The sequence below is a fragment of the Maniola jurtina genome, chromosome 2 (genome assembly GCF_905333055.1).
Source record: "Maniola jurtina chromosome 2, ilManJurt1.1, whole genome shotgun sequence".
NCBI lineage: Eukaryota > Metazoa > Arthropoda > Insecta > Lepidoptera > Nymphalidae > Maniola > Maniola jurtina.
The window spans coordinates 13,990,697-14,008,229 of NC_060030.1; the positions used below are offsets into that span (position 1 = coordinate 13,990,697).

Below are 17,533 nucleotides of genomic sequence, written 5' to 3' on the forward strand. Positions count from 1 at the left end.
TATGGCAATGTTTATTATTTTGTCAAGCATTCCATTTGTATTTATGAATGTCTCCAACTCTGCCAACAGTTTTACAATGTTGATCTTACCCGTGCCAGCTTTTCAATATGCTCAACAACAGAATTGTTTAAAGGGAGGAATTCCGGTTAAAGCCAGTCGTTGCTTTTGTGGGTGTTGACAAGATTCACATATTCCTGAATATCTTTCGAAACACAAGTTTTCCCACGTTTACCGCAATGTATGAGATAGATTGAAAAGTATCGTTTTTAGCTTAAGTTTTTTGGAGAACTTAGCTTCAGAAGTATTTTAAGTAACGAAACCCTAGTGATCCACGCGTTTAACCACTAGGTCTATTACCTTATTAGTCTTCAACAGATAAATATACCTAATGGGAGCACACTACCTTTTATATACCGTTTACTGTTAGTAATAATTCTCATAAAAACAATATAATACCCCGACCTACAAACTGAATCCGCAGTCTGACAATCTAAACCAGGCATATATGCTACTGGTCCAAGATGTTGATTATGTAGTCTTCACGACTCCAACATTACTACGTTCCGAGGAATTCATTTACTTATGTTTTTCTAGCGACGCGCCACAACCGGTCCGAATTGACCCATAGATCAGTCTAACAAATCTAGCATTTCTATGAAACGATATGAGAAAAGTTTATTATTAAAACAGTTCGCTCTACAAATAAACTAGTTTTGCACCTAACCAAGGCTTAATCTAAAAACATTAATCAGTCTGGCCTAATCACGACAGGCCTAATATCGCAAATATGCTAGGACTGAGAAGACAACTAATAAAATAAAACTTTGTAAGGATTTTGATGCTGATGATAAGTAAATATAATAAAAAATCGATGACACCGTTTGAATTATGTGCAGTCTTATCATACATTTATCATAATAAAACAAAGACAGCATCCGAAATGCAAAACGCACAACAATGGGTCACTATGACAAAACTCTAATAAGAATACCATCGAAAATCCAGTCACGATCTTTAACTCGCTACAACCGAAAAACGTATACAAAAAATGCAAATTTTTTGTTTCTCGGTTGTAGCGAGTCTCTACAATAAGACAAGTTTGTGAGCAATATGTTGAATGTAAACACGGATACATTTACTGCCAACACATACTATCTAATTAGACACAATCAATTTATCGGTTATCAAACGTCGGAGCCAATTTCATTTCGAATCGCGCAATGTCGTTCCCTAATTTGAAGATTTGCCAGAATATTCTGAATTCCTATGAAACTTTTGCTACAGCTTTTACGTCATGATATTCTGCATCGAGGTGTTTAGCTTTCTCTGTTATCTGTTGAAGGGTAATATTACAAGTTCTATATGTTTGTGTGAAAGAAGTTCGTTATTATATACATCAGATATATGTATATATCAGATATGATGAAGGTTGGCCGAAAGTATTTGTTGCATTTCCTAAGTAATTCAGTTCAAAATTTATTTTTCTATGTATAAACTACTTAAATGACTTACTCAGAAATGACATTTCATATTTTATGAAACAATAAAGTGGTTTCAGTCAAAGCTATATTTAAAAATGGTTTTCAGGATTTATAGGGCATGAAGGCTTATGGCAGTTTGGCGTGTTAACATGAAATGAAATGTCGCTCAGTTCCATGGATTCCATGACTCATTTCAATTGTAGCTCTATAATGCTGTGTGGTGTTGCATTGCAGTACTGAGTACAGTAATATCTTTAACGAGCTATCAGTCATCATGACAGTACGGAATACTTCTCAGCAATTAACTGGGCAATTCCGTGGAGTTTTCCTCGTGTCTTTTAGATTTTATTTTCATTTGCAATTGTGGCCCAATTCAATTGGACGATTTTCAAGGAATCAATGCCAATCTTAATTTTACCAGGAAAATTACCGATGTAAACAGAGTACTTCTCAATAGTAAACAAATTTCTATTACCTAATTTCATTAATATACTTTTGATATTGAAGTTTGTGTTGTGTAAGTCACGGCACAAAAATTTCTTGTAATAAACAATAATTATTATTTATCATATACCTAACTTGTTGATATTGCCGATTGCAGAGACACATTGCTGCCATTGTCTGCACGTCAATTGATTAGATTTTTAATTATAGATATTGGCGTTTCACTTTCATAACCTTCGCCAATGACCTTGCACCCACCGGAAATGTGTGTTATATTTAGCTAAACGTTGTGATGCAATGTGTCATTGCTTTTTCAAGACTCTTCATTGATTCTTGGCTCGGGAGTTCATTAGCTACGTGCGACGCCTTGGGTACAGCTCCAAATATTTAACTGCAGTGTCATTTCTAGTCTCGGAATATATTAACCGTTCCAATCATTTAGATAATTTACGAAGCCACATTATTTATTTCTTGGTATAAATGAAGATTACTGAAGATGACTAAGTCTTGGGTCGTGATAATAATAATAATATTTCTCTTAGATATTCTTATGTTATAAAAGAAAACCAGGAAATTTTCTAAGCCATGGCAACTAAAATGTGCGTTTTAGAAGTGTAACGATGGCGTTCATACTATTGTTTGTGCTGTTGTGAAGCAAACACATGAAACTTATTCAAAGGTTATTGTTTATAAACACGCTAAACACGAAGTCCTTCACAGAATTGTAAATAACGTTATACTACTTGCGGTAATTAAAGCTTAATTTGCATGTACATTGACGAGGTCGCACGACATCGGTCAACTGCGACACTTGTATTACACTGAAGGTTATGTACGTTGTAGGTGCATTTCCTATTGTCAAAACTACAAAATTATCTGTTTTTAACCCCCGACCCAAAAAGAGGGGTGTTATAAGTTTGACGTGTGTATCTGTGTATCTGTGTGTCTGTGTATCTGTGTATCTGTCTGTGGCATCGTAGCGCCTAAACGAATGAACCGATTTTAATTTAGTTTTTTTTGTTTGAAAGGTGGCTTGATCGAGAGTGTTCTTAGCTATAATCTAAAAAAATCGGTTCAGCCGTTTAAGAGTTATCAGCTCTTTTCTAGTTTTCTTGTAGAAAAGAAGGTTAGATAACCGGTAGGTTCATAATATTATGTCAATAGACAAATGTCAAGCTGTCAAGATGGACGTTGCCTAAATACATAATTATTTATTTGAAAATGATGTTTTGGAAAACTCAAATACTTTGGATCGTCGGGGGTGTTATAAATTTTTAATTTACACTTGTATATCGATTTTTTTCATTTGACAGTTACAAAAGGCTTCAGAATAGTTATCCATCTTCAGTTTCTGTCAATTTTTTTTTAACTATTAAAGTTATTGCTATTTCAAGTCATATGTCATCATCATTCATTTTTAACTGTATTGTTAGATTTGAGCAATGACTATTTGAGTTCAAGCACAGGTCACAAAGGGTCATTCATGCTTTTGAAAGGTTTAAGGCTTTAAAATTCTTTCGTCACTGTACAAGCATATTTAAAATATTGAAATAAAACTTTAAAGCGATTTCAAAAGATCCTTTATTTTGCATTCCGCAATTTGAGTGACACTAAAAGTCTGACGAAATGATTTTTATGACTTTTATTCAAGTTTATTACCGGCGGCATAAGGACAACTTAATAAAAAAAGAACTGTATTTTGTTAAAGGTGTAAAGAGTGATTTTTTAAAACTAGAATAAGATAAATTAAATGCCTTATTTCAATAATTCATTACTTGACATCTGATAAAGAATTTTTTTTTATTGTTTTGATTGTCGTATTGAAAATTAGTATAGAGTTCCTGATTATTATCATTGGACTAGATTAAAATTGCCATCAAAACGCAAAGTTAATGCCCTTTATCGCGATGTAGGCTAGACTTCCGCCAAAATGTATGACCTCACGTTTTGTGACGTCGACGTTTGACAACAGTAGACATTTTAGTATCGCGGAAATTAACATTTTATTTATTCAATGTATAAACTGATTTTACTTATTATGTTGGCACATAATTTATACTGATTTGCAGGAAATGCATTTTATTGTGTTTACCACTTTATTGTTTTGTTTTATATCGCTTTATGTTACCCTTTTAAGTAAAAGCCACAGTAAAAGCTTACTCAAGTCAATTACAATCAGGCAATGTAGGTTTATTTATGGTTACGATTGCTGAAATGTTTCCGTAATTTTTATTTTTAACAGCAATTGCAATTGAACAAGCTACTGCTATATAACGTAATGATAGCAAGATAAGACATTTTTGTTTAAATTCTGTACTGGCTCAGATTTCTAACGAAAACCATATGTACCTATGTATTAAATACATACATACATAGACTGCTAAAGTCTACAGTCTAATCTTGTGTTCGCGTGTGTTTGTGTGTAATAATCTAGCGTAGATTATTACACAGATTATTTATTTAGCATAGAACACAGTCTCCCCTTCAGTTTCCAAAGGCGTCCCGACGAGGAAACTGGAGAATGAGTTCGATTCGGCATTTGTCCTTGGAGTATTTAAAAATTAAAAAAAAAAACAATAACCCTTCCTTTTGACTTTGCCGTCGTAGGGTAAAAATAAGTATGCATATTATATATTGCCAACATCTTTTGAAATGTAGAGATGCGCGGGTATACTAGGAAATAATAAATTAGCGTTTAAATAGATTTTGGCTGCCGATAGCCCATTCATACCATGCTTGCACATTTTGACTCGCTCGTAGCACTGGCCTCTGACGTGGACTCGCTAATTGCGTGTTCTCGCCCACGACAGATGCGTGACAGATTTCTAGACGAATTTCCTACAGACTCTTTATCCGTCAAACCGTGACTGGCATCTGAATGGAGTGCTTATCATCATTCACTTTGCCCACTTTACAGCAGACTGATTTATAACGGCCTTAAAACACCCTTAAGAAGCTTCTCTGTTTTAAGCTTTAAAGTTTTTGTTGTTTTGAAGCAATACCTTCTACTTAACCTAATGGATACTCTCCGAGTGTCACCTGAGCCTCATGTTTTATAAGTTTTGTATGAATACTGCTCACTGAAGTTTGCTTGAAACATTATTATGAAAAAATAAAAGCCCTATTTTTAAAGACTTTACTTCACGAACTTGAACTAGAAGTTTGGAGATATTTATCAACTCGCGATTTAGGACCATTTTTGTTCGTGCATGACTCAAAAAGTCAACTTTAAATTGATAAACCATACATTGCTTGCTTGCGTTACCCAATATTAATGACACCCATGTTGCCTTGCCACTAACTTAACATCACTGCTTATTATGTAAACCTTCACCCCGCTGAGAATGTTCTGCTTAGCTCGGCTGTTTTAGCTACTATTTAACCAATACCTTTGTCAATGACATTATTAACTTGGCGGGATATATTAATTTTGTGTGTACCTACGACTCTAGCTGTATTTTGATAAGATTGTTAGGTACTTTGTTATCTAGGCTAGTTTTGTGATAGTGTATCGATCCTAGTTCCATTTTAGCGGCGTTATCTGCTCCAGTATTTCATAACTGTCATCATTTAGTACCATAACTATTTCAGTTAGTATATGGCATACCTACGTTTCAGATTAGAAGATAAATTATAATAGCACCTGTAAGTAAATAACTTCATCAACCACTTTGCAAAGCGGTCGCTTCATTTCTATTACTGTAATGTAAAGACAAAATTAAATGGTTTAAATAAAAAAGTGTATTAAGTTCCTTTACATTGTAAATACATATAACGAAAATGTGATGATTCTATACTAATAGGTATAGTCACTCAGAGCAAGAGACAGCTATTTTGAACTTTTGATTATGCACTGAAAAAGTTGCTTGGACTGCATTAATTGATTATGAAATGTTTTTGTAGACCCTACGCCAACTACTGATATTGTTATTAGTGAAATGTAAAACTAAATGATGGTTGGGCGGTTAATTGTCTTCTTATTTGAAACGTATAGTATTTATTGGTTTAGAGTTAGATATTTGGGAATTGGAGCAGGTAAGTGGTCGTTTCGATTGGCTAGCTCGCCGCTAGGGTTGTGGTGACGTGGTGATGTGTCGGCAGCATCTGCGGCTTGGCGCTGGCGCTGGGCGGGAGCGGCACTGGCAGTCCTCCGACGGCGGACGCGCGGGGCTCGACCGCGACCTCCCGCGCACCTTCACCACCGCCCTCCGAAAGGCTGCAGCACACAAGGTAGCAACGCGTTAGGAACGTTTTGGCTATATTGTTGTTGTTTTGTTTAACGAATACTAGCTTTGTGACTTTGTTACTCCGCAATTCTATGATGCTTATTTAAATGTTTATTTTCTTTATGTATTACAATGTTATTATTCTTCTGTCCTATGTTGCTATCGTAAATATTTGAAGTATCGTCGTGTACTTTTCTATCGCTAAAAATTTACTGACTTTAAATTTTCATTTCCCTGTTTTAGCTCGATAACAAAGCTAGTATTTAATTAGTTGACAAAATGAAGGTGTTGGAGCTACTTTAAATCATCATTGGTGTCGGTTTTGGTTCTTGTAAGATTTTTATTTGTATGTGCATTGTGCATGCATGCTTGTTATTTATATTGTTATGTAATTTTGTCTTGCCTTTTAATGTTTGTGTCATCTGTATATTTTATTTCAATTCAATAACCTCGTGTTATTTATATCGTTTTTAGCGTAGGCGGTAAGTTATTACTGGTAATGACTCCTTTAATTTGAAGTTATTACTTGGAGTACAGATCACATTATTACCAGTCCTAAGACGGATTCAGTGTAATTATCCTTACGCCGACAATGTCAATGCCACACGTTGAAACAAATAGCTACCATTTCGCCAAATAAAGCACTAATGACAGTTTTTAGCATCTGCCTTAACGATCACATGATGTCAAATAAGTGGGCCGCTAAGGTGTTACTTATATATTATGTAGTAATTAAAATTGCACATACCTACTGATAAAAAATGTTAAGCGGTGTTAGCTTTAAAGTTTTCATGTGGTGGAGGGAATCTTTAAAAAGCTATGTACACCTGTTCACAGATACCTATTAATCTTATCGTGATACGTCTTAAAATTGTTATACATTAACTTGTGGCCACAATAGGTATGGTCGTGTTCATCGAGCAATCTTTATTATAAAGCACAGAAATGTGTGTTGTTTCGGCCACATAACATTTGCTTAGAAGAACTTAAAATCTTTGAACAGATCTTTGAGGAATTATTAGTAACTTAATAGCGTGGAGCGCGTGCAGACTTTGTTATTTGTATATGACTCCTTCATTCGGTACGTAGTTAGGTACCTAAATGCTTGACAACCTAATGTTAGCAATTTCGATTGTAATTATTATAGTATGTCAATATACGTCACGAAACAACAGTGTAGCCACGTCAATGCACCTTATTAAATATGCTTTATAAAAGCATTGATATTCTCGACATTGCCTCCAAGCCACAAATCACCTAGGGGGCCTTGCGTTCGAATTTCGCTGAATAAACTTCAAAACTTAGAGTAAACAAGCACATGTAAGCCTAGCTTTAGAGCGCTTAGTGGCACGATTTAGAATATTCCAGAAATGTTCGTACCCATAGGTACATATCGTGAATGCCTTAAGCGATTACTGTAACATCACGTGACATCCTCTCAAACGAGCGTGACGGCCCGTCAGCCATCATCTATTCCGACAAGAAACCCTGATGACAGATCAATACAATGTTGCCAACAAACCTATGGGAATGGCGACATTTTAAACAAATTGAAATCTCGAGTAGACAGCTTATCATAACTCATAAGATACTTGAGATGCCAAATAAACATCTGGTATACCAATGAGAACTTTATCTTGAGATGCAAATGACTGCATGGTTAAGAAAGTAATAGATGGGAATAACTATGTTTTCAACTTTTAAGAGCATTACTATTTACTGGCCTTTATTTGGGTCTTGGTTCCCAAAAATAGGTAAAGTACTTAGTAAACAAATAACTAAAAGTTGTTTCAGCTCTTTGTGATCATTAATAATAATTTATTTAAGTTTGTAATTCAGCCAAGTTTTTAAAATATTATATTTGATGTAAATATGATAAAGTTTAATTATAGCCGTTATGCTTTATCCTAATTTTTTTATCAGTTTTCCCCTCCAATTTTGGGTAACTTCAAGTTAAGAATGAATAGGCATCTTCAAGACAAACGCGCTCTATCTTAGGTGACTTTGTCACTTGCCAGCAGGTTTTGATTGCAGCCAAGCGTTAGTCTATAAATTAAAAAAAAATGCTAATAGGGCCGAAAAGAAAATATTTGCATTCAATGGCAGTTGAGACTGCTATTTGTAGCATTTTATGGGCCTCCCATATTAGCGCTGTTTGTACTTTGTTCATAATTCGGGACTTAGCTAAGTGCTTATGTCATGGTCCAAGAATAGACGGCGGCTGTCAATGGGGACTTATTGCGGGTTTTTGCGTGAGGTTGTTGACTCCAATTTGGATGTCATGGCAAGGATACGGAGCGGCACTCCGCACTGCTGACTTGTACTGTACGTATTCATATCTGGTATTTTAAAACGTTTTTTGCGAAGTGAAATGTGAACACTGAACACGTTTGCATGTCGAGTTTTTTTTGGGTAGGTGGCTATGTTTTTCATGTAGGTACCTATTTTTGTACGAAAAACACTCCAAGCAGTCTGTAGGTGTCGGATAACTAAAATTTTTTGTTTGCTTTCGGGTCAATGTTACGCCGTGGACAATTTTAATTAAATATCAATTTATGCGCGAAAACACTCCCGCAGTTTTTTACGCTTATTATTTTTGTATCTAATTAGTCTTAGATAAAATTAGTCATAGTTTTCCACATTCACACATTTTTAATGTATTGTGATTGTAAAGGTGAGATCTATGCAATCTTTAGTTTTTAGTTTATGATATATACTTAGGCCAATCTTTTACCGTTCTGCTACTGATAGAAGAATCCAATCAGTGAACTGGAAAATATTTTTAGTAATGTTCAATTTGTTCCAGCTTGAATTTTTTTTTTTTTGTTGAATGTTACAAACAAGATCCTACCCCCACTTGTGCGAAGGACAAGACTACTAATTCTAGTTTCATACAATCTAAGTAAGTTTTACATATTCTAACGGGCACCGAATTCGTCTCATCTTGCTTGCTTACCCTTCTCATATTCTAATACCTACCTAGTGCTAAGGTAGGTACTCTAAATAACCTTTTCAAAATCACAGTCTCGTTGGTATAATTTGGTGTCAAGTAAAACGGGCTTTAGATTTAATGAGTCAACAATTACTACCTACCGAACCTTAACTATCAAGAGATGAATATTCATATAAGCGCTTTTGGATAAGTTAAAATTACCTAAATAGTTTTTTGTAATAGTTAACTGTTCATAACAACTTGGCAGTCAGTGAGGCGTTATCATACTGTATACCTACCTACGCATCTACTTTTTTCCGACTTAAAATATAGAGAAAAGTTAACATTAGCTTACAACTAGGAACATTCGTCAAAGACTCCATCTCTTATAATATATGTATTATATGTACATTTACTAGCTTATGCCCGCGTGCATATGTAACTTTTGTACAAAACTAAGAAAATATAGTAGGTATTGGTGTGTTGAACGCGGGGCGCTCATTATTCAACCCCTTCCAACCTGTGGTTACACTGTCGCTATATAAAAGCTACATACACTGTTTACAATCCACCCTTGCGCGGGGTTTCAAGTGAGCGCGAATTACGCTGGGGCGACGAAATCGATGCTACTTACGTAATGATTATACCTACACCCTACTCTGCAATACGATACAGTGTTTGCCAAAATACGATTTGCCGATGCTTTTGAGATAGCTAAACGGGTTGCGAAGCCGAAGTGGCGATGGGTAGGACACACAGATAAAAATCGATAGACGTTGGGGTTCCAAGGTGATAGAATGGCAATTTCGCTCTGGGAAAGTGCGTCTTGGAAGACCCCCTACTAAGTGGACAGACGATATCAAACGAAACGCAGGGAGCTGCTGGATTCAGGTGGGGCAAGACTGTGGCGTCTGAAAGTCCCTACAAGAAACCTGTATCTAACAGTGGGCACTGGGCATCTCTCGGATGATTATGATGAGAACAAGAAGGATGGGAAGGATAAGAATAATAATAACATAAAACTGGTAAAATGCCGCAAACATTAACGACTTCAAACTATAGACCGTATCAAATTAAACTCAAATTTCAAAATTAGTCATGAACGTGTTAAAAACGCTATGTAACAATTTATATTTGTAATAACCTTGTAGAGCCTTCATCGCCCAAAAAAAATGTATTCGTGCTATGTGCGGTGCTGCACCTCTGGACAGTTGCAGACCATTATTTAAAAAATTAAAATTACTACCGTTTCCCTGTTTATACATATTTGAAATCTGTTGCTTCGTTAAAAAACACAAGGCATTATTTACAATTGCAAGCAATACATATTATGATCATGCCCGTAGCAATAGAAATCCTGATCGTTTAGTTTTGAATTATATACCTAGGACTAAGTATTTTGTAAAAAATTGTGTCATGTTATGTATTAAAATATTTAATAAAATCCCGAATAACATCAAATTGTTACCTTTAAGTAGATTCAAAACTGAACTATTTAAATGGCTTAATATGCACAATTTTTATGAGCTCAAAGAATTTTTTGACTTAAAATTGAGTAGATAGACTTTGAGTGACGGTAACTTATGATGATTCATGTATGTACGTACTTTGCACGCCATTTCCATGGCAAATGTGGTGATACCAATATAAAATTGTAATTACTATTTAACCCGCATTTAAGCAAATAATAAAAAATAAAAAAAAAAATAAAAAAAAAACAGTAAATATATTTGAACAAGTAAGTAGTTTGACATGACCTTATATATTATCATGTGCAATAAAATAGGTGCTTGGATTAAATAATTATATAAGAGAAACCAGTTGTCTCTACTGACGTTGAATTAGAGCAGTCTTGTAATGCAACACCGTTACAGAACTCAACTAATTGATCATTATCATAGAAATAGGTAAATCAAATAGAACCTGTTAATATTACGCTTTTCGAACAGGTAGTATTATTTGTGGTCAATCAATGATATCGTATTACCTATCCGTCATGGATTAAGAATGTTACTTTAATATAGATTTTAAATGTAACTTTGAATATTTTATTAGAAAAGGGTATTGATTTAATTCCAGAATTAAATGACGCGCCCCCGACATTGTTCCTCTAGGATAGGTATATCAAAAAAATCACCTAAAAACTATTTGATTTTCCGACGTAAAATATAGCCCATGCCCGACTCTGGGATGCAAACTATCTCTGTACTAAATCTAAAATCAAAAGCAGACAGACAGACCATCGCATTTAGAATATTGGTATGGAAGTATGGATAGAGGATAAAACGAGTTAGTAGTAGTTTTTTATTTAGTTATACAAAGTTTGCATAAGACAACCGTTAGATTGATAAAACGAATCAATATCGTATTCAGTTACAAGATGTAGACTGACTGGCGACTTTAGCAACTTCTTTCAGGTTAATGCGTTCCAAAACGTGTAATATTATGCTGTTGTAAGTTTTAACTCATAACATAGGTACTAGACATTTTAGAAGACTGGGCATTATTAACCGAAACCACGTCATTGATGCTCATGTTATGAGATTTTATTATCTCTACTTATCTTAACCTCCATCAAACAACTGCAGACTATAGTCTCCTAGTAGTGCTGCTAGCTGAGCTACATTTTAAGAAGTTTCATCATATTATAATTTAAGCTCTTCTTTTCTAAGCCACATTGGAATTATGAACTTATGAATGATTCACATACTCCACATACGCAATACATTATTGCTGACGAGGTTACAGGTATGTGCTATGTAGTTGATGCAAATACATACAAATTGTGTGTCAGCTATTTATTAAAGTGACTTAATTAGCACTTGTAAATCGCGATCTGCTGTACCCAAATAGGTTTAAAGCGGGCACCGTTACGTGCCGCATAGCAACTGGCGTGGAGTTCGATGGCCGGAATAAACCTCATTGTAGTTGTACGGGGTGAAATTTTGGGAGCGGTCACTGAGGCGACAAATAAGAGAGAAAGCGGTATTTATAAGGGGAAATAACTTCAATTTTAAAAACTCCCGACACAAAAACCTCTGTACGAAAACTAGAAAAGAGCTGATAACTTTCAAACAGCTGAACCGATTTTCTTCGATTATAGATAGCTAAGAACACTCTCGATCAAGCCACCTTTCAAACAAAAAAAAAACTAAATTAAAATCGGTCCATTCGTTTAGGAGCTAAGACAGATGCACAGATACACACGTCAAACTTATAACACCCCTCTTTTTAGGTCGGGGGTTAAAAAGATAAACGTAAGGTAAAAAAAGAGCATAAGAGGTAGAACAAGCGGTTAATCGATGAATCTGCTCCATATCGGTTGATTATGAATTGATAATAATATAAGAGATCAAATTGCTGTTTAATTTAAATGATTCTGTGTAAATATTTTTAGGATTTGCCTCACTGACCGCTCTCAAAATTTCACTCTATAGATTTGCCATTCGCAATTCATCATGCGCGTCGGCCTGTCAATCAACGGTGAGAATTTAGGCTTTTCGAGGTCAACTTTGGCGTATTTATGATGCTTTGTTGGCACTATTTGGGCTCATAGAAAGTTGTCATTTATTATTTATTACTGAAATAGGAAGAATCTTGTTTTAACATCTTTTGACCTAAAATGAAAACGTTGGGATGATTCTAGGTAAGTCTGACTGATCTGGCAACGCACAGCTCAAAACTACTGGACGGATCGGGCTGATATTTGGCATGCAGATAGCTATTATGACGTAGACAGCCGCTAAGAACAGATTTTTGAAAATTCAACCTCTAAGGGAGTAAAATAGGGATTAGAAATTTGTGGAGTTCACGCGGACGAAGTCGCGGGCATAAGCTCGTCATCAAAGAAAGAACATTAGAAGAGCTATTTGAGTAGGCGCCCGGAATTACCCTATCAAAAATGATTTATTATCATCATCAGCCTGTGGACTGTTGGACGTAGGCCTTTCCTAATCAAAAATGATTACAACCTCACATTTCAACATGCCCTTTGGTGCTCTTAGGTAGTAAGTAGTCATGCAATTAAAAAAACAAAAGCCATGGCCACTTAAAGTGCAGAAATGTTTCATTTCATAATAGGTACATACTTACTTATTCTATAGGTACCTTACAAGTAAGAGATGTGTAACCTTAATATATTGCGTGCGTTTGTTCATGATGAAAATGCCACTCATTCAGATTTTAATAAAGGTACATTATTATATGATGAAATAGGTACACTACAGTCACCATTAGGCAAGTATGGAATACTTGTACTCAATATTTCCTATGTACCTTAATCATTATTTTTCTCAATACTGACACAAAAAGTTTATACCTACTTAGCTACTCCATCATGACTTGTTATGATGAAGTTTTGTAATTCAACTTGTCTAGAAATTCTGTTTATACTTGTTTATATGATGGCCAATATGCCCATATAACAACAAACTTGCATTAAATGTATGCAATCATAGCAATAATAGTTGTTATTCGTTGTCTTACATACTCCTACAAGTTGGCATTATGTTACAATAAAATAATTACTACTACAACTTTGTTGTGCTACGTAGGTAGCACTACAAAGGTAACTAAGGTAGAAACGCAGGTACATAATATCAGTGGTTAATTATTATTACTTATCTAAGTCAGGAACTGGATACAAGACAAGAACTTAAGGAAATGATACTCTTTGACAAGTTAAAATATAGCACGTTAGACAATGGCACGTCAACCGTAGATGGTCATAGCTTATTTGATGGCATACAATGACTTTGTGCTGACTTAAATACGAAAGATATCACGCAAGAATAAAAGATAATATTTTATCACAGACTTAAGAAAAGCTAGATAGCTCGGGAATAAACGTAATCAATAGATTGAAGCTGAAAAGCTCAAGTGCAAAGAGGTCCGGTAGACCCTGGGGTTTGAAACTTCTGGAATGGACCCGTCACCAATGAGCGTTGGTCCTTTTTGTTGCACTTGGTTGACAGATGACACCAAGGAAGTCGTTGTGACGGTAGAACCCCAAGATAGACATATGCATCCAAGGGGTGCTCCTGGATACAAGCAGCACTAAACCACCAGACTAGTTAAGAGTGGATATTCTTATTACTTTATTAGCCGATGCCCGCGGCTTCGCCCGCGTGGATTTAGGTTTTTTGAAATCCCGTGGAAACTCTTTGATTTTCCGGGATAAAAAGTAGCCTATGTGCTAATCCAGGATATTATCTATCTCCATTCCAAATTTCAGCCAAATCCGTCTGGTAGTTTTTGCGTGAAGGAGTAACAAACATACACACACACACACACACACATACAAACTTTCGGCTTTATAATATTAGTCTGATCCTATTGAGCGGTGAGTGTCGATCATAATGATGATAATGATGGTCCTTTTTCCCGCTATGGATGTTTTTATAGGTGGAGACATGCGACGATATGACGCTGATCAGTGACCTCGTATGGGAGCAATTTGCTGTGTTGCTGACATATTTTGTGGCACCCCATTTCATGTATATCTTCTTTCTTTAGTTCGAGTATTTTTAACCCCCGACCCAAAAAGAGGGATGCTATAAGTTTGACGTGTGTATCTGTGTATCTGGCTGTGGCATCGTAGCTCCTAAACGAATGAACTGATTTTAATTGTATATATTTATTTACTTTTTTATTTGAAAGGTGATCGAGAGTGTTCTTAGCTATAATCGAAGAAAATCGGTTCAGCCGTTTGAAAGTTATTAGCTCTTTTCTAGTTTTCTTATAGAGGTTTTTGTGTCTGGGGCTTTTTAAATTTTGAGTTATACATACAAAGTTTCATGAAATTCTCGGGTGTTCAATAGAGAGCGTTTACAGTCACGACCTAACTATCTCGGCGGCGTGTTCCGAGCCGCTCGTGACCGGTAATGACGCGAAAAATGTATTATGGAACGGCAAATCAATCTGTTATTCCTCCACCTCACTCAAACCTGTCACTTAGAAATGACAAGTAAACTACAGCCACACTCACGTTCCGAGAGTTATTTATTACTAAGTAGGACGATAGAATTATAAAACCCTACAAAAGGGCTCAAAAGAAATGTAATCAGAAACTATTTGAACGCCTGTCCGTCTGTCGTGTATGTCAAGAAAACCTATAAGGTACTCCCCGTTGACCTAGACTCATGTTTGGCAGGTAGGTAGGTTATAGCACAAGTAAAGAAAAAAAACCGAAAACCGTCCATTTTAGGTTACATCATAAAAAAAAATTAAGTGTGTTCATGAACAAATATTTAGTATTTTCAATTTTCAAAGTAATATAACTATTATATACCAAATGGGGTATCATAATATGTAAGGGCTTAACCTGTTAGTTTACCTGCTGTAGGTACATTCTAAAACAGATTTTTATTCATTTTTATGTATAATAAAGTGTAGTTTTTGATTGATCGTGCAAAATATCGGAAAAAATACCCGAGTACGGAACCCTCGGTGCGCGAGTCTGACTCGCACTTGGCCGGTTTTTTGAAAGTACGTGTCTATAAGACCGTTCACTAAGTATAACTTTATAACTTGACCCTTGCCGTGATGCATTGTCAGGTTTTTATTCCTGATCTTTAAAGTTTTTATTGTGTGAAGTACAATGTTGCCAGCATGACAGCAAGGGACAAGTTACAGTGAACGTAGTGTAAATGCTACAGATGCTATTATTATCTAGACTTTAAACCTCAAGCAACTTAAGTTTCATACCTTAGCAACAGCTTTCAGAGTAGGTTCAAAGTCATCTGACACTGAAATGAATATCCCACTTGTTCCATCCAGCCTTGGGAAGGTTTCACGCAGCCAACCGTAAAAGGACAGGACTTGTTCATGTGATCTCCAAGGACAATTCTCCATTAAAGTAAAATAGATTCTCTTGCTATGAGCTACGGTCGAGATTCTTTCGATAATTGTATATTTCTAGAATGTTCAATGCTCATGCTACGTTTACATTACCACTAGCCACTTGTTGCTGAAGTTGTTTACTTAGTTAATGTAAGTGGTAACTTATATATTTTAGCCCATAGGTACTTCCATTCTTCTATCTATACTAATATTAAAGTGTGTCTGTCTGTATGCTAGCTTTCGTTGCCAATCCGTTTGCCCGAGTTTGACGTTTGAAGAAGACGTAGTTTGCATCCAGGGGTAGGACATGCTACTTTTTATCCCGGAAAATTAAAGAGTTCCCACGGGATTTAAAAAAAGTATATGGCCACGTGAACGAATTAGAGGGAATCATTTATTTGCTACAGAGATAGCTTGCATCCTGTAAACGGCTATTGGTCTAATATAATGGATGCGAAAGAGTGTCTGTCTGTCAGTGTAGCTTTTTACGACTATCCGTGTAACCGATTTTTCACAAAACGTACAGAATAGCTATCCATCCCGGGGAAGGACATAGGCTACTTATTATCCTGGAAAATTAAAGAATCCACACGGGTTTTTAAAAACCTAGATCCACGTTCGTCTGCGTGCATCATCTATTTAATACAGAGATCGCATGCCATGTCAGGCACAGATATTATAGGATTTAAAAAAAACCACTTAACTCGGACAAAGCCGCGAGCATAATCTAGTATTAAATAAATATGTGGGTACGATAAATATTAAATTATGTTTAGTCTATTATCTCCAAGTGGGTGTAAGGTAAACCTTTGCTCAGCACTTCCCGATAGAAATATTTCCCGATATAAATAGGTACATATAATGATTTACAAGGATTTATTAAACAAAAACTCATTATTTTTGCCACATACTTTGTATAATTGAAATTACGTGTCAACATTATTAAGGTTGCAAATTAAACATATACATATTTGAAAATAAAAGCGGAACTTTAATCGTATTAAATCGGTCATATTGAACAATTTCCGGCTGCAGAAGAAATTTACTTGCCTTGAAAATGAGATAAATATAAAATATTTACTTAAATAATATAAGGTCAAGCGTGGCTAATTATAAACACAATCAGTCATTCAGTGCGATTAAAATTAAAAGAACATTGGGATTTGGGACCAGTTTTTCATTAACACATGATGTCATTAGATTGATTAATATTAATTGATGAGAATATTGATTCTTTATCGGTTTATGCAAATCGATACACTTTAGAATTGACGCGATCCTATCATAAGATGTAGCGCACATTTTATACTCCTTGTATAAAGCTCTCAGATGTACCTATATTGTTGCCCAGGCAGTCTCCTGTATGACAATGAAAAGAACATTGTAGTTCGCCATACAGTCGCAGCTTGGAGCAGGCAGTCATAAGTGCTTTATATGACGGGTTTTAAACTAAACAGTAGAGTACCTATAGCTTATTTCACACACTTTTGAGAACATCATGGAAACCTCTGAGGCATACAGGTTTCCAAAGAGTATATTAATCTATACTAATATTATAAAGAGGAAACCTTTGTATTTTTGTATGTTTGTATTGAATAGGCTCAAAAACT

The 17,533-nt window shown here is 35.4% G+C and overlaps 1 protein-coding gene across 3 annotated transcripts in view; it reads left to right on the top strand.

Annotated features, from left to right (window-relative positions):
* LOC123874131 (protein bunched, class 2/F/G isoform-like) overlaps positions 1 to 17,533 on the top strand; it is a 195,877-nt gene that overhangs the window by 90,534 nt on the left and 87,810 nt on the right. For 2 of the 3 annotated variants that reach the window (XM_045919346.1, XM_045919335.1), the window contains exon 2: positions 6,027 to 6,155. The exons of the other annotated variant lie outside the window; for it this stretch is intronic. In XM_045919346.1, the coding sequence (XP_045775302.1) occupies positions 6,027 to 6,155 (129 nt within the window). The remainder of the gene's footprint in view (positions 1 to 6,026; positions 6,156 to 17,533) is intronic. 3 annotated transcript variants of the gene reach the window in all.